The 25,490-nt window shown below is 39.3% G+C and overlaps 1 protein-coding gene and 1 long non-coding RNA gene across 3 annotated transcripts in view; one reads left to right on the forward strand and one right to left on the reverse strand.

Moving 5' to 3' along the window:
- The first annotated feature begins 11,313 nt into the window (after positions 1 to 11,313).
- On the forward strand, positions 11,314 to 20,123 carry LOC149461453 (uncharacterized). 2 transcript variants are annotated; one of them, XR_016312855.1, is made up of 4 exons: positions 11,314 to 11,470; positions 11,898 to 12,173; positions 16,189 to 16,326; positions 19,653 to 20,123. It is a non-coding gene; the product is annotated as an uncharacterized LOC149461453 (long non-coding RNA). The 2 variants fall into 2 exon arrangements; XR_016312853.1 differs by lacking the exon at positions 19,653 to 20,123 and having other exon boundaries at positions 16,189 to 16,527.
- Positions 17,750 to 25,490, reverse strand: part of GAB3 (GRB2 associated binding protein 3) — a 151,448-nt gene continuing 143,707 nt past the window's right edge. The window contains exons 8-10 of the mRNA XM_089678295.1: positions 22,974 to 23,076; positions 19,642 to 19,755; positions 17,750 to 18,665 (exon numbers count right to left, since the gene is read on the reverse strand). Coding sequence (XP_089534421.1) covers positions 18,549 to 18,665; positions 19,642 to 19,755; positions 22,974 to 23,076 — 334 coding nt within the window. The 3' untranslated portion in view covers positions 17,750 to 18,548. The remainder of the gene's footprint in view (positions 18,666 to 19,641; positions 19,756 to 22,973; positions 23,077 to 25,490) is intronic.

Below are 25,490 nucleotides of genomic sequence, written 5' to 3' on the forward strand. Positions count from 1 at the left end.
GTTTGAAAACCTATCTTGAGGGAATATGGAGACTACCACTTCTGATGAGAACCTGAATGCTTGGCTCGAATGCTAACCTGCTGGTTAAAATACTTTCAGAGGCACAGAACTAGGACAATATGTGGGCCAATGTCTCGGAAAGTACTGAAGGCGAAAACCAACAAACTAGCAATTGGAGAAGAAGGCCAGAATATGCTATCCCCCTATTTCTTATAGTACAGGTTTCCTTTAGGGGACCAATAAACAAACATTAATATGGTTATATACATAATCTTTGATTAATAGGATATGTCTAAAGGCTTTAGACCTGAAGACATTTGCAACAAAATTGGTAATGTAGTGGGGGGGGGGGGGGATATTTTGCTGCATATAAAACAGACTCCCATTTGTGTAGCCAAACTGTAGCATACTGCAACCAAACTCTTTTCAGGCTTCTCTCTCTTTAAAAATAACACAATGCTAGTTGTCTATGGCTTAGGCTGGCTATACACTAAAGGTTTTCTCATTCATCCTGGAGGCCGATCCTTCCATCCATGCTATACAGTGCAGATGGACAAATCTTCAACTCTGCCCATAGTATTCTGATAGCTGGCCTGCAGGAACTGTTCAAAAGTCTCACAGTGTATGGCCAGCTTTATCTGCACATGTGGGCTTGCATGATAAGGTGACCAGTAAAGTACTGATCAATATATTCTGACCTGCTTTTGTAACAGCTGGATTTCTGCATCACTTAAAATGTAATAAACTTCATAAAAAGCATTGTGAATTCAGGGCAGTGTCTCATTTCTCAATATATAGCTTATAAACACTCACAGTTAGACAAGGTCTATTGTACATACTGATTCATGTGTAGTAAGAGTTTTTGAGCTGACATGTATACCTGACATGACCCCTTGAGAAGTGCTCCTGGGTACAGTGTGTAAATGTGGGTTTAATATGGTAAATACAAATGCTTTGTCTGGGGCACCTTGGATGCTGTACATGCAGTTCTTGGTACATAGAGTGCTAAGCAATGTACTAATGAATCATCCACCACAGAACACTTTTACACAGTACAACCAGTACTACTAAATGTAGATGCACAGAGAAGTAATAGATGCATTTTTTTTTTAAATCCAGACCTGGTTAATTTACTAAAGGGGTAAAGCATGTGCACTTTTCAAGGAAAGTTTCACTTAGCTTGGTAGATATAGTGAAAAATTGCTGTGCAAGGAAGATGAGAAAAAAAAAAAGTAATTTTGCTTGTACATGATTGAAGTCAGCACAAACTCCCCACGTTCACTTAGCCAAGTCACAATTCCCTTACAAAGTGAACATGCACTACTCCTTTAGTAATCAATCCCAGTAATGGGATTCTGAATGTGAGAACTAAACCCTTTGTTAAAAGAATATATTATATATAATTATAATATGTCAGAATTCTATTTTTCTTTGTTTACAAAGCACAGACCCTTTTTATTTTTACTTCGGATTGTTGATTGACTGTCAGAGCACTTTGGGTGTAGCCTTCATATGAAAATAATAAACACTGTGTCTAAAAATACATTTGCATTGTTATAAGTAAATGTTTTCATTATAATGCTTTGTATTGTGCATTAGGCAATCTTCACGTCTTGCTTGCCTGGTCGGTTTCTCTGGCTGGTGCGTCACTTGTACATGATGGCTCATACACAGACATAAAATGAAGGTGTTTTTGTTGTGTGTACGATATGTACAGTACTGAGTGATAGTAAGTAACTAGATTTCAGTATTAAAATGATGTAACTAAAAAAAAAATCTGCTTGTAGCGCTATGCAGAGAAGTACAAGATCTATTCACCGGTGGTGAAAAAATGCTAAACTTCTACCATAGAGCAGGGGTCTACAAACTGTGGCCCTTTGCCACCCTTTATCCAGGCTTTGGGGCACTATTCCTCCCACTGAGACCCACAATGGGGCAGTACTTCTTCCATTGAAACCAATGATAGGGCACTATCCTTCCCACTAATACCAATGATGGGGCACTACTCCTCCTACTGACCTTCAACCATGCAGCCATGTTTATTCTCACTGATGCTGGGACCAGGACATTTTCTATTCTCGCTGGCTCTAATCCAGCCCTACTAAACTCTGAAGGCCAGTATACTGGCACTTTGAAAAAATTGGAGACCTCTGTCATAGAGTATGGTATATAAAAGCTGAATGAAGAAGGGTGGGATTGCCCACAGCAGACTGTCAGAATCCCATGGTCAATTTTCTAGTTCAGGTTTGAAAATGATAGCCAGAGCCTAACTTGTTTTTGTGAGCATACAAACTCCCTACTGTGGAGATGCCAACATGCACCAGTGAGGGAACAAGGATTTCAAAGGGCACAATAATGACCAGCCATGGCCAAGAACTGGATCCCCTGCTTTCACACAACCAGATCCCCTGCTTTTTAAAAAATTGTAGGTGGTTATGTGCATAGGAGGTCTGCAGAGTGGTGTATGACTAAGAGTATACTAAGTTTGTGAATTCAAAATGATAAAGACACACAAGGAATAGAAATTTAAAACATATATCCTTTCCGGTCTGCAGTTTTTAATTGTTTTTTTAGGATTTGTAAATGTCCTAATACAGTTTTATATTTAGATAGAAAGGTTTGCAGTTATAGGAAGATTGTAAGAAGAAGACTAAGACAATGGCACCAATGGCAAGAAGGCAGCAGATGGAGAGGAATACTACTTAGATAATGTTCTGGGGCTTAGTGCTACTCTTGCTGTCATTCTTATAGATTCATAAAGCCTAGAGAAAAAAAAAGTTTAATTCACATCGAGCTGCTCAGTTTGATCATTTGCCATAAGGACAACGAATCAAAAAGGTACAGTATGTACAAATTGATTAAACTGATTGTCATTCCCAAAACTGCCTGCTGACACTTTTTGACCAGCATCTACTCTATGGAATGTTTCTTGTTCAGCACTATTCAAAATAAATTGTGACATTAAAGATAATATGTACTCCAAAATCAGAAAATAAAAAACCCACATTTTTATCTATCAACATATGTATATTACAAAAGGGGTTTTAAAAATAAAATCATATTACATCTTTAAAATGTACTTATTTGTAACCCTAACTCCATTTAATACTTTACCTATTGTTTTATTCAGTTGTGCTTAGTAGTTCTCAGCATCCTCTGACAGCTTCCCACTATCAAAGAGGTAGAGGTGCATTCATTACTTAGGGAACTTTCTGGACCACAGTTGAGATCCATTGGTTTAAATAATGATTTGCCAAAACTCTTCTAAATGGTAGTAAAAATGAGGCACTTTAAACTAGAAACCCTGTAGGTTTACCATATCACAGTCCTATAACCTTTATTTAGGTACTTTATTCTTTAAAGGATAAGTTCACTTTTCAAAATATTCAGGGTGTAACATGTTATGAATGAACCTACCCCTGACACCCCCATCCCCATTGTGACACCTAGCAGGGAATCTTCTGCTCCTTGTCCCCCTAATAACAACAAGGGAAAGGGAACCAAGGATGCCATACAGAAATCGGGCTGTACCCATGACTAAATTGTGAAAAGCATAACAATAGCCTATTTCAACTGCATTCAGATCATGGGAGACATCTTTATTAGTAGAAACAAATAAATAAATGGCATCTGCTGTACTGGGCTCCTAATGTCCTGCTCATTATAGGCCCAGTTGTGGAATAAACTATCAACCCACATATCAAAATTTGCATGAATAAGCCAAATAAACACCCTGGCAGAAAGACAATAACTTACAGATGCTACCTTACCCAGGCACAGTGTTGCTATATCCCTCAAACTTTATAATAGTACTTTGTCAGAGCAGGTCACTACACAATGGAGAACAAAAACGCGATCTGCGCATTATCCCAGGATTTTATGGTTTTTACAGCGCTGTTTTGTTTTACTTATATGTGAGTAGCTATATTGATTTGAATACATTTTATGGCTGTTTTTACACTATGTGGAGCGTCTGGCTCTCTTTTGCCTTCCCATGGTAACTTCTGTGAATCAGGGTGACATGTATTGTGGAAGGAAGTGGAGACACCTCAGACTTACTGCTGGATCCTGTTAAATTTTTATTTGGGGTTGTTTTATACCTGGAGTTCTTTTCACTATCCTTGACTTTTATTTTTGCACAAGTTTGACATTCATGGCAAGATTTGGATTTCACTGAGGACACTGACTTATGCAGTGTGGACATACCATACCTTTCTTGTTTTTTTTTTTTACTTTATGTACACTGTGGTTGATTTATTCATGCAAATTTATTTTATTGCCCATTAATGCAATTTCACTTTGTTTCAAGCATGATCCAGGGAAAGATTTAGCATGGTCTGACAGAATTTTCTAGTGTATTTTGATATAGGCAGCATGCTGAGATTTAAACGTATGTCATCTATTAATAGAACTTTTTATTGCTATTAATAGGCACAAATTGTCAGCAGAACATTTGTTCAGTGCAAAGCATGTTAGGAATGGAGTGCAATTCTTCCACATGTCTGAGCAATCTGCTGCTGGTTCAAGGAGAAATACATTTTGAAAATTGAATAACTATCCTGATACGAAAAGCTCTGTTGTTAACCTAAATACACATCTAAAAAAAAAAAAAAAAAAACACATTTAAAGTTTTTTTTTCCCTTCTCCTTATAAGGCCAGCAATGGACAATTATTGATTATTTCCAATAGCACGCCTAGGAAATCAGTTTGGAGCATGTATGTGTAAAACAGAGAGGAGTCACAAGACCCTCTGCAGCTTAGGCAATTCGCAGTATTCAATGTGACAGCACTGTTTTTAATTTGGGAGGAAGTTTAGACAAATGGGGTAAAAATATTTATTACATTTTTGGGGTAAAACAAATGTATATCAACCCTCTTTAATCCTTATCTCCATCTCTTAAGCACATGGAAAGTTGTCAAAGTGGGGGAAAATAGTATTTAGTCAGCCACCAATTGTGCAAGTTCTCCCACTTAAAAAGAGGAGAGAGGCCTGTAATTGGCATCATAGGTAGACCTCAACTATGAGAGACAAAATGAGAAAAAAAATCCAGACAATCACATTGGCTGATTTGGAAAGAATTTATTTGCAAATTATGGTGGAAAATAAGTATTTGGTCAATATCAAAAGTTCATCTCAATACTTTGTTATATATCCTTTGTTGGCAATGACAGAGGTCAAACTTTCCTGCAAGTCTTCACAAGGTTGGCACACACTGTTGCTGGTATGTTGGCCCATTCCTCCATGCAGATCTCCTCTAGAGCAGTGATGTTTGGGGGCTGTCGCTGGGCAACACGGACTTTCAACTCCCTCTAAAAGGTTTCCTATGGTGTTGAGATCACGTTTCATCTTCAATGCCCTTGCTGATGGAAGGAGGTTTGCACTCAAAATCTCACGATACATGGCCTCATTCATTCTGTCCTGTACATGGATCAGTCGTCCTGGTCCCTTTGCGGAGAAACAGCCCCATAGCATGATGTTGCCACCCCCATGCTTCACAGTAGGTATGGTGTTCTTTGGATGCAACTCGGCATTCTCTCTCCTCCAAACACGACGAGTTGTGTTTCTCCCAAACAGTTCTATTTTGGTTTCATCTGACCATATGACATTCTCCCAATCCTCTTCTGGATCATCCAAATGCTGTCTAGCAAACTTCAGACGGGCCTGGACATGTACTGGCTTAAGCAGGGGGACACGTCTGGCACTGCAGGATCTGAGTCCCTGGCGGCGTAGTGTATTACTGATGGTAGCCTTTGTTACGTTGGTCCCAGCTCTCTGCAGGTCATTCACTAGGCCCCCCCGTGTGGTCCTGGGATTTTTGCTCACCGTTCTTGTGATCATTTTGACCCCACAGGGTGAGATCTTGCACGGAGCCCCAGATCGAGGGAGATTATCAGGGGTCTTGTATGTCTTCCATTTTCTAATTATTGCTCCCACAGTTGATTTGTTCACACCAAGCTGCTTCCCTATTGCAGATTCAGTCTTCCCAGCCTGGTGCAGGTCTACAATTTTGTTTCTTGTGACCTTCGACAGCTCTTTGGTCTTCACCATAGTAGAGTTTGGAGTGTGACTGTTTGAGGTTGTGGACAGGTGTCTTTTATACTGATAACAAGTTCAAACAGGTGCCATTGATACAGGTAATGAGTGCAGGACAGAGGAGCCTCTTAAAGAAGAAGGTACAGGTCTGTGAGAGCCAGAAATCTTGCTTGTTTGTAGGTGACCAAATACTTATTTTCCACCATAATTTGCAAATAAATTCTTCCCAAATCAGCCAATGTGATTGTCTGGATTTTTTTTTCTCATTTTGTCTCTCATAGTTGAGGTCTACCTATGATGCCAATTACAGGCCTCTCTCATCTTTTTAAGTGGGAGAACTTGCACAATTGGTGGCTGACTAAATACTTTTTTGCCCCACTGTACATATTCCTCACAGTTGGTCCTGCCATAAGAAATGTGCAGCCCACTAGGGGATCAAACTCTCACCTTCCCTACTGGTCTCCAGCTAGCTCCCATTAGTTTGCAAAATAATCTTGCTTAACAATTTAAAAATCAGTAAAATGTGCCATAATCAGAAGGTGCTATGCATATTACAGGGACTGGGGGGTTCTTGGGGGGCAGCATTAAAGTTTGGCCCTGCCTGCCAATGGCCATAGGAATGCTACTGATGTTCTGCATCTCTGGTGGTCAGACTGCTATTGTAATAAAGCTATGCCATTACTGGAAGTTGCTTTTTCTCTGTAACTCAGAAGGTGGCAGGCTTTCCTTAAAAGTCAGCTTTTTATTTATTAGTAGGGGTAGATGATGTAACAGAGATAATAAACAGTTTTTATGCAAGGGGTCTTTGCAACATTAAAGCTTTCATACATCCTGCCCCATGGATCTATAGTAATATTGCTTATTTATTGCAGCAATAAGGTGCATAGTGAAATTCTGACCGTTAAAAACCACTATGAAAAACAGTTACATATGAAAGCAAAGATTCTCCTTACAGCATACAAAGCTACTGTGGCCTTCTAATTCTCTTAGAGAATTATTTAAGATAGAAGTAGTAAACCAATTTACAGATGCCTATATAGCTGGGTTAAATTACTCAAATAATTGAGTTATTAAAGGTCTACAAACAGTCACATGAAAAAACCGACAGTGGGATTATATTGTAACAGAGTGCAAAGAGCTACAATGATGGTGAACTAAGATAAATTAATATACTTTAAATCATCTGTGGTGGAAATCCTCATTACTGTTTGTATTTTTAAAACACTGAGTATCTTCAATTACCTTTAAAGTGGCGATAAAGACTGACGGATTTTTTTTTACCTTTTATGCATTCTATATTAGCTCTGACACCAGCCAACATTTTAGTATTTTGAGAAGGAGGAAAAAATCAGAAGGGGAACATTATAAGAATGGTTTGGGGAGGGGAAAAGACCCAGTCACTATACCCTGAATAGGCAAGGTAACAGGTACTCTTTAAAGGGTCAGTCCGCCCCATTGTAATACTTCATTTATAGCTGAAGTTGGAATGAGTCACATCTTGGCATCTTGTATTTTATAAGAACTTTGGTTGTGATATTTTCACGTCATAGTTCGTGATTCCCCCACACCCACCCTGTACAGGGTGTTCTCTTCCACCCTGTGGATTTTCTACACCCATGTTTACATTCTCCATAACATAACATCCATGAGAACTCCAACTTCCCTCATAATGGCCACAGTAGAAGTTCAGGCAGAAATCTTACCAATAAAACTCTAGAGGGTAAGGTGAAATGTTTAGATAAAATATAAAAATACATTTGCAATACATCTCTGTATTACATGCGCATTCCCTCCATGTTTTGATGTTTAGACAGCTTTTATTACAGAAAAATACCCAGTGATTCTGCCAGAAATCCAGTAGGCTTCTGACTTCCTATGTTAGTCTGATAATGCAGCCTCTTCTGCACTGAATTTCCATTTACTTTTGTCAGACCTGCCTTATTTCTTCCCTGCTGGATTACAGAATGCTACTTAACCTTGCCCCCCTTTGTCCCTCTTTACATGCATACATTGATTCTTTTCCAGCAATATAATGCTGCTTTCTTGACTCTCTAGAGCCTGACCACAAATTATATGTAGGGAAAAGGCTGTTGGGAGATGTAGTTCTGGGAATGGGAGTTAATAGAACATATCTACAGCACCCTGCTGATCCTTCTTCTAGCATGTAGCAGCTGCCCTGCATGAATTTTACAAGTCTAGGGATGATGTCACAGAAGAGTATTATGCTGTTTTTTTCTTCAACAAGGTAAAAAGAAGAACAATGCATGCTCTGAGGGAATGGTGGTTGTAGGGGGGATTTATATTTGGGTCAAATGTATACAAATGCTTTAACTCATAAAAATATATCAAATACTGGTCTATGTGTTTCAGTCCAATGCTGGAAAGGGTAGTTGGAAAAAAGAAAACAGAGAATCTACATACAGTTGTGTTCAAAATAATAGCAGTGTGTTGAAAAAAAGTGAATAAAGCTCAAAATCCTTCTAATAGCTTTTATTTCCATGCACACAAATGCATTGGGAACACTACACATTCTATTCCAAATCAAAACATGAAGAAAAATATATCAAATTTGTGTTGTTCCTCTAAAACAATTGAAGAAAAGTGATTAGACTGTTCAAAAAAAACAAACAAACAGTGTTTGTATTCTTCTTTACAAACTCAAACATTCACTATATAAACTGAAAAATGTTTGAAGATTTTTCTTTCCTTTGAATCACTTAATTAATATTTGGTTGTATAAGCACTGTTTCTGAGAACTGCTGTACATCTGTGTTGCATGGAGTCAACCAACTTCTGGCACCTGTGAACAGGTATTACAGCCCAGGATGATTGGACTACATTCCACAGTTCTTTATTTCTTGGTTTTGCCTCAGAAACTGCATTTTTGATGTCACCCCACAAGTTTTCTATTGGATTAAGATCCGGGGATTGGGCTGGCCACTCCATAACGTCAATCTTGTTGGTCTGGAACCAAGATGTTGCACGTTTACTGGTGTGTTTGGGGTCATTGTCTTGTTGGAACACCCATTTCAAGGGCATTTCCTCTTCAGCATAAGGCAGCATGACCTCTTCAAGTATTCTGATGTATTCAAACTGATCCATGATCCCTGGTATGCGATAAATAGGCCCAACACCGTAGTATGAGAAACATCCCCATATCATGATGCTTGCGCAACCATGCTTCACTGTCTTCACAGTGTACTGTGGCTTGAATTCAGTGTTTGGGGGTCGTCTGACAAACTGTCTCCGGCCACTAGACCCAAAAAGAACAATCTTACTTTCATCAGTCCACAAAATGTTGCGCCATTTCTCTTTAGGTCAGTCAATGTGCTCTTTGGAAAATTGTAACCTCTTCAGCACATGTCTTTTTTTTCAACAGTGGGACTTTGCGGGGGCTTCTTGCAGATAGCTTGGCTTCACATAGGTGTCTTCTAATTGTAACTGTACTCACAGGTAACTTTAGACCTTCTTTGATCTTTCTGGAGCTGATTGTTGGCTAAGTCCTTGCCATTTTGGCTATTCTATCCATTCGAATGGTAGTTTTTCACTTTCTTCCACGTCTTTCAGGTTTTGGTTGCCATTTTAAAGCATTTACGATCATTTTAGCTGAGCAGCCTATCATTTTCTGCACTTCTTTATATGTTTTCCCCTCTCCAATCAACTTTTTAATCAAGGTACGCTGTTCTTCTGAACAATGTCTGGAACGACACATTTTCCTCAGAATTTCAGAGAGAAATGCACTGTAACCAGCATGTACAACATTTGCTGCCTTCCTTCCTTAAATAAGGGCAATAATTGCCACCTGTTTTTCAAAGAATGAATGACCTCACTAATAGAACTCCACACTGCTATTATTTTGAACATGCCCCTTTCAATTAGGGATTCAATTACACAGAATCAACAGCATGCATGTCATGACTGTTGGGTTTCTATTACTCTACTACACCTGCTATTAAATTATTTGCCATATAAAAATATAATTTCTACCAAAAACAGTGATTGATCCGGTTAGTGATGTCTGACTGCTATTATTTTGAACACAACTGTATAATCACACTGAGGAATCCAACTAAAATCATACTAATGCCTAAGGCTACATTCACACCTCTGCCTGAGACATACTCTGTATTTTAGGTGTGGTTTTTGTTCATGGCACATTTCGGTCTTTTACCTGTGCTTTACACAGATTACCATTCCTTTCTTTGGGAGGTGCATTTTGCTGGAATTCACATGAAATATGCAAAAAGCAAGACTTTTGTTTAAATAAAACTACACCCACCACACACACAAACCTGAGGTGTAAATGTACCTTTAAAATATAAGTTCCCCCCCATGAAAAAATCTGTAACTAGCGTAGGGTTTTCTACCTGCGGTCCCAGTGTTTTACACTGGCTGACATCTGTAGTTAGGATAAGAAACTTGAAACACAGTTAAAAAGGATAAGTTCACATTTAGTAACATGTAACATCCGTATTCAGGGTGTAACATGTTACTAATGCAGCAGCCTCACACCCTCGTAGTTCATTGACACTTCTTACAGCTGAGTAACTGTCTGCCCATATGGAGGTACAGGCAGACAGTGGCAGGAGTATCTGCAGGAGCCTGACATTGCACCCACGATCCAGTGATTGTGGATGCAATGTTTTACAGGCTCCATGGTGGAAAAAAAAAAAATCGAATGCACTTTTTACATGCAAAATCACGTGCATTTATTATTATTTATTTATTATATTTTTTTATAAAAGGTGAATTTAGCCTTTAAAGAAGCTATGCCACGAGATGTATGACAAGCCAACATACCAACTCCAACAACAAAACCTGCTAGAAAGGACTGGCAGTGTGCCTCCAGACATATATTATAACATGCTTAATTTGCAGATTACTAATCCAAGGATTGTCCAAAGATGGCTTCAGTTGCTCTTTTCAAACCCAAAAACAGAAGACATTCCAAACCAAAATTCAAAATGGCTACTTGACAGGATAAATGCAAAATGTCTACTTTACGTATGGGAATGACGCAAATCATCTACTTCCCAAGCATTGAAAAGTTCATACAACTATGTGAAATCATAAGAATCTGTAACAGGAATGATGGTCTGTCCTGTCCAGATTTTGCCAGCCACATCTTTATGCCAATCTACACGAAGCTTCTACTAAGAGGTGCAGACAGTGTAGAGGAGACACTGTGAATGTAATGCTCAAGGTTGGAATGTAACCAGACAGCGTTATTAGGTCAAAATGCAAAACAACATTCTCTAGCTATGAGACGTGTACAGCTTCTCATGCAAGAACCACGTACGTTAATCAATCCTCAGTTAAGTGTTTCAGTGGCACGGTTGCACAATGTTGTGTGCTTTTACAACAAAACAGGACTAGGAAGAAGGTTGTATTTTTAAACAAGGTCTGATCATGGGAATAAAGCATGCTCTGTGCCAGGTGGGTTGATAGATTTTTGGAAATAGGTTTTCTTGGGCAGTCCCGGGCCCTTGCAGAACTGTCCTGTTTAGATGCCCCTAAGTCTACCTGTTTACATGTTCTCAGATCTCTTGTTACCAAATGTACACCCGCATACTGTATACTTGTTGAGAGATATATTCTGTGTGTTCCTTTGTATGACCTTTTGTATAAAACGAATTAAACTAATGTAGAACAAAAAAAGGTCTGTGCCTTGTTACTTTTTAGGGTATAAAGTGCTGATTAGTGATGATTCTTTTTAATTTACTGCCACTGATTTGAAAGTTGGTGTATTTTATTGCAGTGACATCAAACCCTGAATTTTTAAGCATTTTTAGCATCTGATGCAATCACTTACTGAGTATGCAGCTTCTTCAGCTTTTGATCCTTGTCTATGTTTCTGTTTAAGCTGGTGCCATGAACACTGCCTCAGGTTTACGATTTCCTGTTTCGCTGTCAGCATCTTATGGAGCCACCCTTGCATGCAGGGACTATAATTGTGTCTTCCTACACTGTGTGCATCTATAGAAACACACGACCTTGTAGCCTAGGATGGCAATGCATCCTCCTGATCCTCCCCCTCCCTCTGCAATCTAAAAGACTGAATGAAGACTGCACTTTCAAAATGTTATCCCTTTCCTGTGAAAACCAGAAGCTCAGGGAAGCAGCACTGAGGGAGCAGGAGGTAAGAGCATTAAAAGTTGTAGCTGCAAGTGCTGGGGTACAAATTTTAACAAATAGTTTACTGAAAATGGTTATTTTATTGTACTTGATGTGTTAAGCTAAAAAATACTGATGATTTAATACTACTTTAAGTACCATAACTACAGCTTGCAAAGTTTTTGCTGAACCTCACTATGAACGAAAACATTTTTTTTCCTGCAGAGTTTTCAGTACATCACACTTTCCTATTCATTACAACAAGGGTCTTAAAGTATACTTGTAACAAACCAGGCTCTTTTTGAGACACACAGGGGTTGATTTACTAAAGGCAAATAGTCTGCGCACTCCAAGTGCAGTTGCTCTAGATCTGAAGATAAGCTCTGAAAGGAGGGGAAGTTCTGTGGATTTCTATCATCCAATCATGTGCAAGCAAAAACGCTGTTTTTTTTATTTTCCTTGCATGTGATTGGGTATTCTTTGCAAAGTGAAGCTTTACCTAATTTACTAAGCTCTGGAGGAACTGCACTTGCAGTACACAGTATATGTGCCTTTAGTAAATCAACCCTACAGCCTTATGTACCTGGAATGACTGTGAATGCCCACAGCCGTGGGGGTGCATGGCAGGAGAAATCACTATAACTGCAAATAACCTAGTTCCATTCTTTAATATTATTGATCAATTGTCTCCTAATGCACCAGCTACATATGGAAGCTTACACTTCTCGTGTGAATTTAGGACCAAGTCAATGAAACACACTGCATTCAAATAGAAGTTATTCATTAATGTAACTGCCCAGTAACCAAAAAAGGAGTGAATCATAAAATATGTATATTTTTGTTGAAATAAAACTGCTTTACCAACAAACCACAGTGTTTATGTAGTCAGTACACTAAAAAACAAAACAAGCAAAAACATTCAAGAAACAATTTCTTGATGCGCAAATAACATAAATGTGGGCTCTAAAGTAATAACTATGCTAGAGTCTACAAATGTAGGCTAATTTAATAAGGCAGTAGTACAAAGAACAATGATCATTACCCACAGTGCAGTAGCCAATAGCAACACTTTTCACAAGTAAAACTTTCCCAGATTGGTGACAATCAGTAGATCTGAAGGATTGCTGGACTGTTGACATGTATAGAGTGCATAACAAACCTTCACAAAACAACGCCTAAAGAAAAAGTCTATTGACCAGTTTGACCCAGCCTTTCGCAACCTTCCCAACATTGAGGAACCCTTGAAATAACTTTCCAGGTCTCGGAACCCCTGAAAAAGGACTGCATCTACAGCTTACAGTATATTAGCATGGTTGCTGGGAAGATTTTGACTTACATTTGTGGTTATTGTGAAGAAAGCCCCATTTACAGATAGCTAAAAAGCTAACTGGTGTCCTTAGTTTCTTAACTTAGAGGCAGAAGTTGTTTACTGCTTAAGAAACCCCTATCAACCTCTGGAGGAACCCTGGTTGAGAAAGGCTGATATACAGCATGTAATCCAAATATATAAAATATAAGGACCGTGCTGTGATAAAGGAGGCTACTAGCAAAAAGATTGATATACAAAACCCTATGTAACAAGAAAGATCATCATCTGCAGCACCACACAATCAGAGTGTAACAATTATTAACAAAGTGCACCAATTAGTCACATATCTATGTAAAGTGCAAAACTCAACTTAAATAAAAATCCATCAATCCTAAAGTGTAGTATGAAATTACAAAAAAAAAAATAATAATAAAGTATATATGTACAGTCATGGCCGAAATTGTTGGCACCCTTGATATTTTTCCTGAAAATCAAGTATTTCACACAAAAAAGGTATTGCATTAACACATGTTTTGCTATACACATGTTTATTCCCTTTGTATGTATTGGAACAAATATAAAACAGAGGCAGAAAAGCAAATATGACATAATGTCACACAAAACCCCAAAAATGGGCTGGACAAAAGTATTGGCACCCTTAACTTAATATTTGGTTGCACACCCTTTGGAAAACATAACTGAAATCAGTCGCTTCCTATAACCATCAATAAGCTTCTGACACCTCTCACCCGGAATTTTGGACCACTCTTCCTTTGCAAACAGCTCCAGGTCTCTCTTATTGGAAGGACACCTTTTCCCAACAGCAATTTTAAGATCTCTCCACAGGTGTTCAATGGGATTTAGATCTGGGCTCATTGCTGGCCACTTCAGAACTCTCCAGCGCTTCTTTGCCATCCATTTCTGAGTGCTTTTTGACGTATGTTTGGGGTCATTGTCCTGCTGGAAGACCCAGGATCTTGGACGCAAACCCAGCTTTCTGACACTGGGCCCTACAGTGCGACCCAAAATCCTTTGGTAATCCTCAGATTTCATGATGCCTTGCACACAGTCAAGGCACCCAGTGCCAGAGGCAGCAAAACAACCCCAAAACATCATTGAACCTCCACCATATTTTACCGTAGGTACTGTGTTTTGTTCTTTGTAGGCCTCATTCCGTTTTCGGTAAACAGTAGAATGATGTGCTTTACCGAAAAGCTCTATCTTGGTCTCATCTGTCCACAAGACGTTTTCCCAGAAGGCTTTTGGCTTACTCAAGTACATTTTGGCAAACTGTAGTCTTGCTTTTTTATGTCTCTGTGTCAGCAGTGGGGTCCTCCTGGGTCTCCTGCCATAGCGTTTCATTTCATTTAAATGTCGACGGATAGTTCGCGCTGACACTGATGCTCCCTGAGCCTGCAGGACAGCTTGAATGTCTTTGGAACATGTTTGGGGCTGCTTATCCACCATCCGGACTATTCTGCGTTGCAATCTTTCATCAATTTTCCTCATCCGTCCACGACCAGGGAGATTAGCTACAGTGCCATGGGTTGCAAACTTCTTGATAATGTTGCGCACTGTGGACAAAGGCAAATCTAGTTCTCTGGAGATGGACTTGTAACCTTGAGATTGTTGATATTTTGCCACAATTTTGGTTCTCAGGTCCTCAGACAGTTCTCGTCTCCTCTTTCTGTTGTCCATGCTTAGTGTGGCACAGACAGACACACAATGCAAAGGTTAAGTGAACGTCTCTCCTTTTTATCTGCTTTCAGGTGTGATTTCTATATTGCCCACACCTGTTACTTGCCCCAGGTGAGTTTACAGGAGCATCACATGCTTGTAACATTCTTATTTATCCGCAGTTGTGAAAGGGTGCCAATACTTTTGTCCAGCCCATTTTTGGAGGTTTGTGTGACATTATGTCGAATTTGCTTTCTTTCCTCCCTTTTTTTGTTTTGTCCCAATACACACAAAGGGAATAAACATGTGTATAGCAAAACATGTGTTAATGCAATACGTTTCGTGAGAAATACATGATTTCCTGGAGAAATATCAAGGGTGCCAACAATTTCGGCCATGACTGTATAAAAGGCAAAAAGGTCCTGTGTAGTCCAAAAACACATGCATTATAATTCCTCCACTGGGAAGAATCTGTCAACAATCTGAGTCGTTGATGGAGGAATACAAGACTTTTTTTGCACTTTATACATATACTTTTTTTATTGTGATATCATACCGCACTTTAGGATTGATGTATTTGTATTTATGTTGATTTCTGCATAGCTATGTGACTAATTGCTGCACCTTGTGATTATCTGTTGCACTCTCATTGTGTGGTGCTGCAGGTAATTATGTTTATGATCTACAGCAGAAGTGTCAAACTGGCGGCCCTCCAGCTGTTGTAAAAAGTCCCATCATGCCTCTGCCTTTGGGAGTCATGCTTTAAATGTCAATCTTGCAATGCCTCATAGGACTTGTAGTTTGGCAACAGCTGGAGGGCTGCCAGTTTGACACCCGTGATCTACAGCATGTGTATCTACACATCTTTCTGGGAAAAACAAATGCTTTGAAAGCTGGAGGCATGGTCCTTAAACCTGACACTCTTAAAGCAACAGCCGGAATAGCGCTGACACAGCACAGTTGACAGTGTGCTTTTATCATTTAAAAATACTGCTGATTTGAGATTTTTTTTTAATGTTATTATACAACTATGCTTTCTGGCAATGTTTTCCAGATATATGTACATGTTGTGCTAATGTCACCAGGGTATGGCACTGCTGGATGACTTGACACTAAAGAAGCACCCTGGTATGTCCACATCATAAATGTCTGACGGAATCAAGGCTCAGCTGATCAACTGTTCATATCATTGGTAACTTTAAAGCAGAACAATTATATGACTGCTTTTTGGTTGGTGTGGGATATTGCATTTTGCATGTTGCTTTTTTTTAACTCATTGAAAGACAACATACAGAAATTCAGCACTTCATACATTTGTGAACTATACGTATGTTTTCAGAGTGAAATCTTGTGTTTAAGGACAGCAATACTAATAAAAACCTAAGATAAGTTAGTAGTGACCACGTTCATTTGTCTGTAGAGTTACAAGCTGCCAAATTGAGTTTCTGCTTCGGAAAAGTCAAAGCTAATGTTCTCTTAATACTGTGATATCACCAGTGCCACCTAGTGGCCAAGTTCACTGCCAATCCTTCATGGAGATTGTAGAGTATATTTTTACAAGATGAGCCATATAAGCTATGTACTGTATGGAGCTTTTTATGGGTTGGTGTAAAGCGTAATGCCAAATAAAGGCACTACTGTAAATTATTATATAAAAATGGGCCTTGATCCTTAAAAAGATAAAAGGATACATAAGGTGACAACCTTAAAATGCACAGATTTAATATTTTTCCCTGATATAGAAAATATGCTATTAGCATGAGGTCACCCTCCAATGAAAAATATGATACATATACAACAGGTTTTTTGATTGTTCATGAGGACACAATAATAGAACCACTGTTAAAGCTGAACTCTACACTGATTAAAAACAGCATTAAAACCAGTTATGAAGTAATTTAAAAAACACTGAATACATTTTTACAAAGAACTAGTGTACTGAACTTGTCTTGTAGTCCATTGCACAACAGCAGCTTTATTGCTCTGCACAGTGCTACCTGTGAATATGCTTCACAGAGCGGAAAGGGGAGCAGAAAAATGACCAGAAAGGCATGCTGTGTCTACTTCACACTTCACCAGCCAGCACAGGCCCTGGAGGAGGCAGTATTTACGCAACTGCAGAGTAGTCGGTAGTGTGGTCCAGGACCTGACCTGTCTGCAAGACATGCCTGGATCACAAGACTGGCTGAACAGAATTAAAAATCCTTTGGCAGCTAACAAGGTTCACATACTCCTATTCCGTCCATATATTTAGCCGTTTTTCTGGAGTTCAGCTTTAAGAAAAATTTTAAATACTTTGACACGGATTGTCTGTCTCTCTTTTTTGCCACAAAGATTAATTAGTTGCTGATCCTAGTACTTAGCCTACTGTGACAGAAAAACTAGGCCCCCACCTTAGCATCCAGACATGCTCCTGCACACATTGCATTGTCTGCAAGCAGAAAATAGGGCAGCATTTGAAGAGCATCCCCTGGGATGGAGCCACCGCTGTGATAGGAAAAGCCCAGGCCTTATTAGAGGAACACTCCAGCCAAGATCTGAAGTAAAATCTGTCAGTTGTACTAGCAGAGAAACCATGAAACCCTATACTACGACTGCAGGCATTGAACCATACCAACTATTAAGCCCTTTTAATAAGACACAGCCATCACAAATATATTCATTTGAGAGGTATGATGTATTAACAGACTGTTGTGTTGGGATATGTGCATATACTGTACATCCACATATAAATAGTTAAACCAGGTGCTTTGCATAATCTACAGTGCCACAGTAAATATAAAAACTTTGGAAAATTATTGCACCTACTTTCCTAAAAATGCCAATGTGCACTGTAATAACTGAGAGAATTAGACTGGAAGCATCACTGTTCACTCAGAAGGAAGAGCATTGAAACATGACGACTAATGATCAAAAGTGTCATAAACAAGAACTGTTTCTGTTTCCCATAGTAACCAATCAACTTCTCCCTTCTTAGGCCAGTTATATAAAAAAAAAAGGAAAAGAAGAAAGATGCTGATTGGTACAACACAGTTAAAACACTTTTGTTTACAGAGCCCTTAGTATTTGCAAGGCTCTGTATTTCATATGGCTTATCAAACATCAACTGGTAAAATATAAAGTACAGAAACAATTAGTCGTGTGAGCTGCTGAGGCTCTCAGTACAAGCTGTTCTGGCTGAATCCTGTATATACTGTATACAAGCAGTGCTCAGACTAGATCAGTGTATGATAATACACATATCTTGCTGTAATATACAATATTCACTTATGGAAATAAATACAGTTTATCCCTTGGCTTTATATTTCCACCCAAAGTTTGTACTTTCACGGTTCATAAATACGTCCATTTTAGCTGCTATATAAAAATGACTGAATCTAGTGCAAAACATAAGAAGCCTCTGATGAAACAGTTTTACACCTTTGACTGCCTCTCATCAGACCACTCTTGCTTGGTGCTCTGCAGAGCTTGTGTCTTCTTCTCATCCACTTGTACATAGTCCACTCTTTGCTCTTCAGACAGGAAAGGTTTCTTAAAGAGGATAACAAAAAAGTCAGATACTAATCTTCAAAGCACAGGGACATACACAAAAGGTTTTCAAGTGCGATAAACTCTTTGTCCATTGACTAATGAACATCACACACATTTTGACGCCCACAAAAGTATTTTCAGTTTTACTGTTTAGTGGACAGGAAAACCACTTAAACCAGCAGATAAGGGTGCTCACTGTGGGTTTTTTAAATATATAGTTTAGTTAAATCCCCAAAACATCACTTTCTATCTCTATTTTCTTATTAAAGAAAAATATGGGGGGGGGGGGGTGTCATCGCTGACCACCTCCTGAAAATACAGGTGGTCTGGCTGTTGAGTCTCTTGCTTGAGCTGAAACAAGTACCAGGAACGTCAGACGTCCTTATCTGTATAGTTGCCCTGGGTTAGTGACTTTGATGAAAATGGAATCGTTTTAGTGCAAAAGCCTGCTTGATTGGATGCAAACTCATCATATCACATAGTTTTGGTAAATCTAAAGGTGAATGCAGAAAGACAGTATGGTCAGTGTAATTTCTATGGTCAGTGTAATTTCTATGGTCATAGTGTAATGTCTATTGTGAGACAAAAGTGGAGTATACAGGTTTTGCCACAATAGGGCAAACGATTTAAAGGAATATGTGTAAATTTATCTACAGCTCCACTGATAGCCTAAGTAGGAGAATACATAATATAAATAATTTATATCTGCCTTACTAATACAATGTCTGAAATAATAAAATGTCTGAAAAATAGGTACAAAACCACTGTGGGGATTGCACTGTTGTAAGGTCATTTAAATGCTGTTGATTCCTTTCATGTTAATTTTCATATATAGCCCTTAGTAGTTGCCTGGTTGAATCTTTTAGGAAAAAAGATGTCCTATGCTCTTTAAAACATATGGTTCTAAATAAATACTTTTGCAATTCGTAGGACATTTTTTATATATAAAACAAGTAACCATTTTGTTGCATTTTACCTTTTGCACAGGCGATGGAGATGCAGAATTAAAATCCAGTGCAAGATAGTCGAGGTTGAATTTCCTTGGCCAAGAGAAGCTTCCATTACTGGGCGATGCCCCTTGTCTCTGTTCCTTTACAAAAAAAAAATTACATTATACAGCATTATTTCATACACACCTTTTTGTTAATGTTCTCAACAATTCAAATAGCTGAGAGAAAAGCAATGTAAAGTACACGAGGCACAATTAAAAATCAAAATAAAGAAAAAAAATTTCATGCATTCCTCTTTCTTATCCAAGGGATAATAGCCCAGCACATAAAGTATCTGATTTGCTGTACTCATGGCTGGATGGCTGCCAGTGTATAGATTCCACAGCATACTGATACAAGCACTTATGCCCTTCAGCACTGTAATGGCGCTTCAAAAGGGGGGCCCCCCCCCCCGTTGAGGAGGTACCCTCTCAAAACCCCACCAGCTTCTCCCATACTACCAATGCCTAAGAACATGAAGTAATATGCAACTTAAATGGTAGTATTTATTTGACTTATTTAGGCATTACTGATAATATGGTACTGGCAATTTATGCAGTGCTTTACATACTGTATATTGTAGAATCATATCAGTCCTGGGATTCAAGGAACTTCAAATTTAATTTAGCAATTATAAATACATAAAAGTCATTATCAGCAAAAAAGTAGGAACCGGTCCATGAGAATTTCCCCTGAAACCACATATAGTAACCTCAATGATTCTGCATGGAATCAGTCACTGTGTAGCTGAAAGATCTACAGTGCACAAGCCTCCAAACTTAAAGTAAATCTGTACTTTTCCCATGCAGGACAAATCATTAGATTTACAATGTTTACTCCCCAACATCTCATTCAGCCACTAAGAGTAAAAACAAAACCCCATGTAATCTACATTGCTTCATTTGTTGCAAAGGTTAGCATAGTAAAACAATTACAATTTGACTAAGGAGAGAATGTGCATATCTGTATGTTAAAGCTTTGTATAATTAAGGGGAGACAGATGGTGACTACTGAAGTAATAACATCATTAAAATAGCATTATGGAAAACCAAAAGAGTACAAAGCTATCATTTTATTTATATGATATGCAAATAAAATGAAAATCAAATGTCAAAGTATAGAGAGCAGGCAGAGAGATTTTTCCACCTTTAATATGTCTGTTATAATCTAGGTCTAACTAAAATATAACTCCAATCTATGGAGTGTATTCTCCATATAATCTGATGCAGGACCTGCTAGGGGTTATTGAAAATACAGGTCCTTACCACTCACACCATTGGAAGATACACTATATTGCCAAAAGTATTGGGACACCCCTCCAAACTCATTGGATTCAGGTGTTCCAAACACCTACATGCTCACAGGTGTATAAAATAAAGCACCTAGGCATGCAGACTGCTTCTACAAACATTTGTGAAAGAATGGGTCACTCTCAAGAGCTCAGTGAATTCAAGCATGGTACAGCGATAGGTAGCCACATGTGCAGTAAGTCCATCTGTGAAATTTCCTTGCTATTAAATATTCCACAGTCAACTGTTAGTGGTATTATAACAAAGTGGAAGCAACTGGGAACAACAGCAACTAAGCCATGAAGTGGTACATGGAAGCACATGCTGAAGCACATAGTGCACAGAAGTCACCAACTGTCTGCAGAGTCCATAGCTAAAGACCTCCAAACTTCATGTGGCCTTCGGATTAGCACAACAGTGCATACAGAGCTTCATGGAATGAGTTTCCATGGCTGAGCAGCTGCATTCACGCTTTACATCACGATGTGCAATGCAAAGCGTCAGATGCAGTGGTATAATGCATGCCACCACTGGACTGTAGAGCAATGGAGACTCTGGAGTGATAAATCACACTTCTGTCTGGTGATGTCTGGGTTTGGCGGTTGACAGGAGAACAATACTTGCCTGACTGCATTGTGCCAAGTGTAAAGTTTGGTGGAGGGGGGATTATGGTGTGGGGTTGTTTTTCAGGGGTTGGCCTTGGCCCTTTAGTTCCAGTGAAGAAAACTCTTAAGGTGTCAGCATACCAAGACATTTTGGACAATTTCATGCACCCAAGTTTGTGAGAACAGTTTGGGGATGGCCCCTTCCTGTTCCAACATGAATGAGCACCAGGGAACAAAGCGAGGACCATAGAGACATGGATGAGCGAGTTTGGGGTGGAGGAACGTGACTGGCCTGCACAGAGTCCTGACCTCAACATGATAGAACACTTTTGGGATGAATTAGAGTGGAGACTACGAGCCAGGCCTTCTCGTCCGACATCAGTGCCTGACCTCACAAATGCGCTTCTGGAAGAATGATCAAACATTCCCATAGACACTCCTAATCCTTGTGGACAGCCTTTCCTGAAAAGCTGAAGCTGTTATAGCTGCAAAGGGTGGGCCAACTTAATACTGAACCCTAAGGACTAAGACTGGGATGCCATTAAAGTTCATGTGCCCCAATACTTTTGGCAATATAGTGTATGTAAGATGCACCCATGCAGGGGTACTGGGATGTTCATCTTACAGCAAAGCTTTGGCTGTCATAGTATGAGAAGAATTTGGGACAGGGAAGGGGAAATCTTGCCTCTATGGATGCACACAAAAGTAAAGATCATGCTGGGAATGAATCTCTCTCTACTCCTTCAAAATATTTTTAAAAAAAATCAGTGGGTTCCACTTTGAAAAGTACTTTATACAAAATACATTTCCCCACCCTCACACAATTGTGAAATGTAAACCTCAAATTTTAAGTCAGCCTGCTTCAACAGTGAGTATGTGACTGCAATTGTATATGACTAGCTGGAGGGTACATGTTACAGAACTTTTGCACCCCGTAGTGAATTCTTCAGAGGAAATATTCAAAACTCAAGCTGGTGATAAGTGAAACACTGAACTTAGCCTGTAAAGCTGCCTACAAGCTTTACAGATCTGAATGGATAGACTTCTAAAGATCTACCAACAACTATGTAGTGAAAATGCCTGCCTTGTTGAATCCAAAAAGGAGATTGTACTAGGGTTATGTAATCAATTTTTCACATGTATGATTAGTTTTAGTACCCCTAATATGGCTCATTACTGGGGGGGGGGGGGTTATAAGCAGGGTCATACAAGTTCAGGCCTATTATCTTATTATGTTTTATCTTGGGTGGAGTTGCTCTTTAATGTATAGGTTACCCAGTTATCCCACACCAGTAGTTACTAAGAAGTACAGCTATTGTAGTATTACTGTTTATTGTACCTAGTATTATCCCCAGTACAACAACTTAGTCACTATATTAGTCTGTGTTGGATAAAACAAAGCCAGTGCATGCACAAGATGATTACCATTGGAATATAGCTCTCATCCTCTTCTCCTGAGACAGGATTGGCAAAGATATTTGCTGAGCTAATACAGTCGCTTTCTGGGGAGATAAAGCTGGTCCGATTACTAGGAAGAAAAACATGGAAGAGGTCAGACAAGCATTTTACAGATGCTCTGAAATGCAGCCAACTCCTGACATTGCACATATGTCCCATAAACATGCCCTGCAGGAATAACAATATAAAAGTGAGGTCCGCTGGCAAAGAGTCAGCATGAATCAGACACCACCAAGATAGGCATCTAGATGGTAAACAGCGGCCGGCCAGTCATTCAGACAAATGGCTTTATGAAGGTTGTCCACCCAGTGCAATACACAGCAGACATAATGCGTTTGTCTGCAATGCACCGAGCAGCTGTGTCTCCATGCTATATTTATTTGTTTCTCTTCCAAAGGTTGGGCCTGATTCATACCTTACTGCTTATTTCTCTTCTCTTTGTCATATTTGCTTTATGAGACACCAGGGGCCCTTGTATTGAACTGATCATCTGCTGCCAATGTTCAGGTTTGCAGCTGTGCTGAACACTGACATACAAGCTTCCATGAAGTGCTGTTTACAAAGCACTAAAAGGATGATAAATATTAGTATAAGTAAACACTAAAAGCGTATTAGGAGTGATAACAGCAGGCCCCAAGTGTCACCAAGATGGGTGTGGCTGATATTGAGACGTCATCGGTATCATTACTAGGCAACACTTTAATTGTACGGTGTATAACTAACAATTATTACAACAGGAATCTGTCATCTTCAGCAAAATATACTATCAAGACAAACGGCACCCACAACGATACAATGACTCAGCCAAGGTCTCCTAAATAGACAGTCTGAAATAATGTAAACATTTTTCATCATGATGTGCGTTTGGTTTGCAGATCATCATTGTTATTTTCTCAGTTTCTTTCTACAATCATAACATTAACATAGCTGAACATCAAGTTATCAAAACTAGAGTGGAAATGTACTTAATAAAACACAAGGAGCTTCATGTACAAACTAGTTTAACCAGTTGTGAACCTTTAAATGTATGAGGTATACCACAAAAAAAAAATCATCTCTTGGGTATATCCTCATCCTTCTCCCAGGATGCAGCAAAATCACCAAATACTACATTGGTAGCCATGTGAGGCAATCTATAGACGTTTTTAGAAGGCCCACATCATAACACCAGCCCTAGTTGAGGCGAAAATTTCTCAGTTGCTCTGGACCTCTAAAAATAGGGCCTAACATTATTTATTAAGTCTGACTATGATCCAGAACTTTTATATCTGCATGGCCATACTGTAGGACCTTAAGTGATATTGTATGTGACATCTACAACCCCAGCATACAACTGCATAAAAGCATAGAAGACTGAAAGAAGAAAAAAAAAGAAAACTAAGTGGTCCATCAAGCAGTCGAAACATACCAGGGAATAGAGCAGTTGAGAGCTTTCGATCACAAAATTGTACACCTGTTATGACCAATGTACAAGGTTGGTTTGTCACTAAGAAAGACAGGTAGCTAATACTATGGTAAACAAAAGCAAAACAGGGCGCACTCTCTTTGTGCATTACCAAGGTGAAACACGAGTTTATTTGAAAGCATAAAAATGCATACTCACGAGCCAGGGAAAAAGGGAGTATGTATCCCGAAATGCGTTCGCCTACCACTTTGGACCGGCATCATGGACTCTATATTTCTGTTTTTATCCCCCTTTGCTTTGTGAGTATGCATTTTTATGCTTTCAAATAGAGTCCATGATGCCGGTCCAAAGTGGCAGTAGATCCTTGGTGAGGTAAGCGAACGCATTTTGGGAGACGTACTCCCTTTTTCCCTGGCTCGTGAGTATGCATTTTTATGCTTTCAAATAAACTCGTGTTTCACCACAGTAATGCACGAAGCAGGGGCGGACTGACAACTCATGGGGCCCCTGTGTCCTTGCCCAAACTCAAAAAGCCTATGAAAAGGGTACTATGGGCATCTCATGGGGCCCCCTACTGACCCCAAGCCCTCGGGCACTGCCCGAGTTTCCAAATGATCAGTCCACCCCTGGCACGAAGAAAGTGCGCCCTGTTTTGCTTTTGTTTACCAGTATCAAGATTTCCCGATCTTCTAAAGGCTGCACCTCAACCAATGACAGTTCCAGTCATCCCAGTCAGCATGAAGATTTGAGCGCTGGTTTTGTTTGTTCATTTGGATAGCTAATACTATGGGGTTGATTTATTATAGCTGGAAAGTGCAAAATCTGCTGCAGCTCTGCATAGAAACCAATCAGCTTCCAGTTTTTTTTTTGTCAAAGCTTAAAGGATAAGTTCACTTTTCGTAACATGTCATATTCAGGGTATAACATGTAACATGTTATGAAAGGACCGGCCCCCGCTCCCCCCTAATCCCCCATTGTGACAGCTAGTGGGGGATCTTCACCTCCCTCTAGCTGTCACAAATTTTAAAAAATGTGGTCGTGTGGGGCTCCGTCCACCTGGCCATGTCACTCGTTCACAG

Source organism: Staurois parvus, unplaced genomic scaffold, assembly GCF_062004578.1.
Source record: "Staurois parvus isolate SC_StPar_1 unplaced genomic scaffold, SC_StPar_1.0 ptg000202l, whole genome shotgun sequence".
In the NCBI taxonomy this organism is placed as follows: Eukaryota; Metazoa; Chordata; class Amphibia; order Anura; family Ranidae; genus Staurois; species Staurois parvus.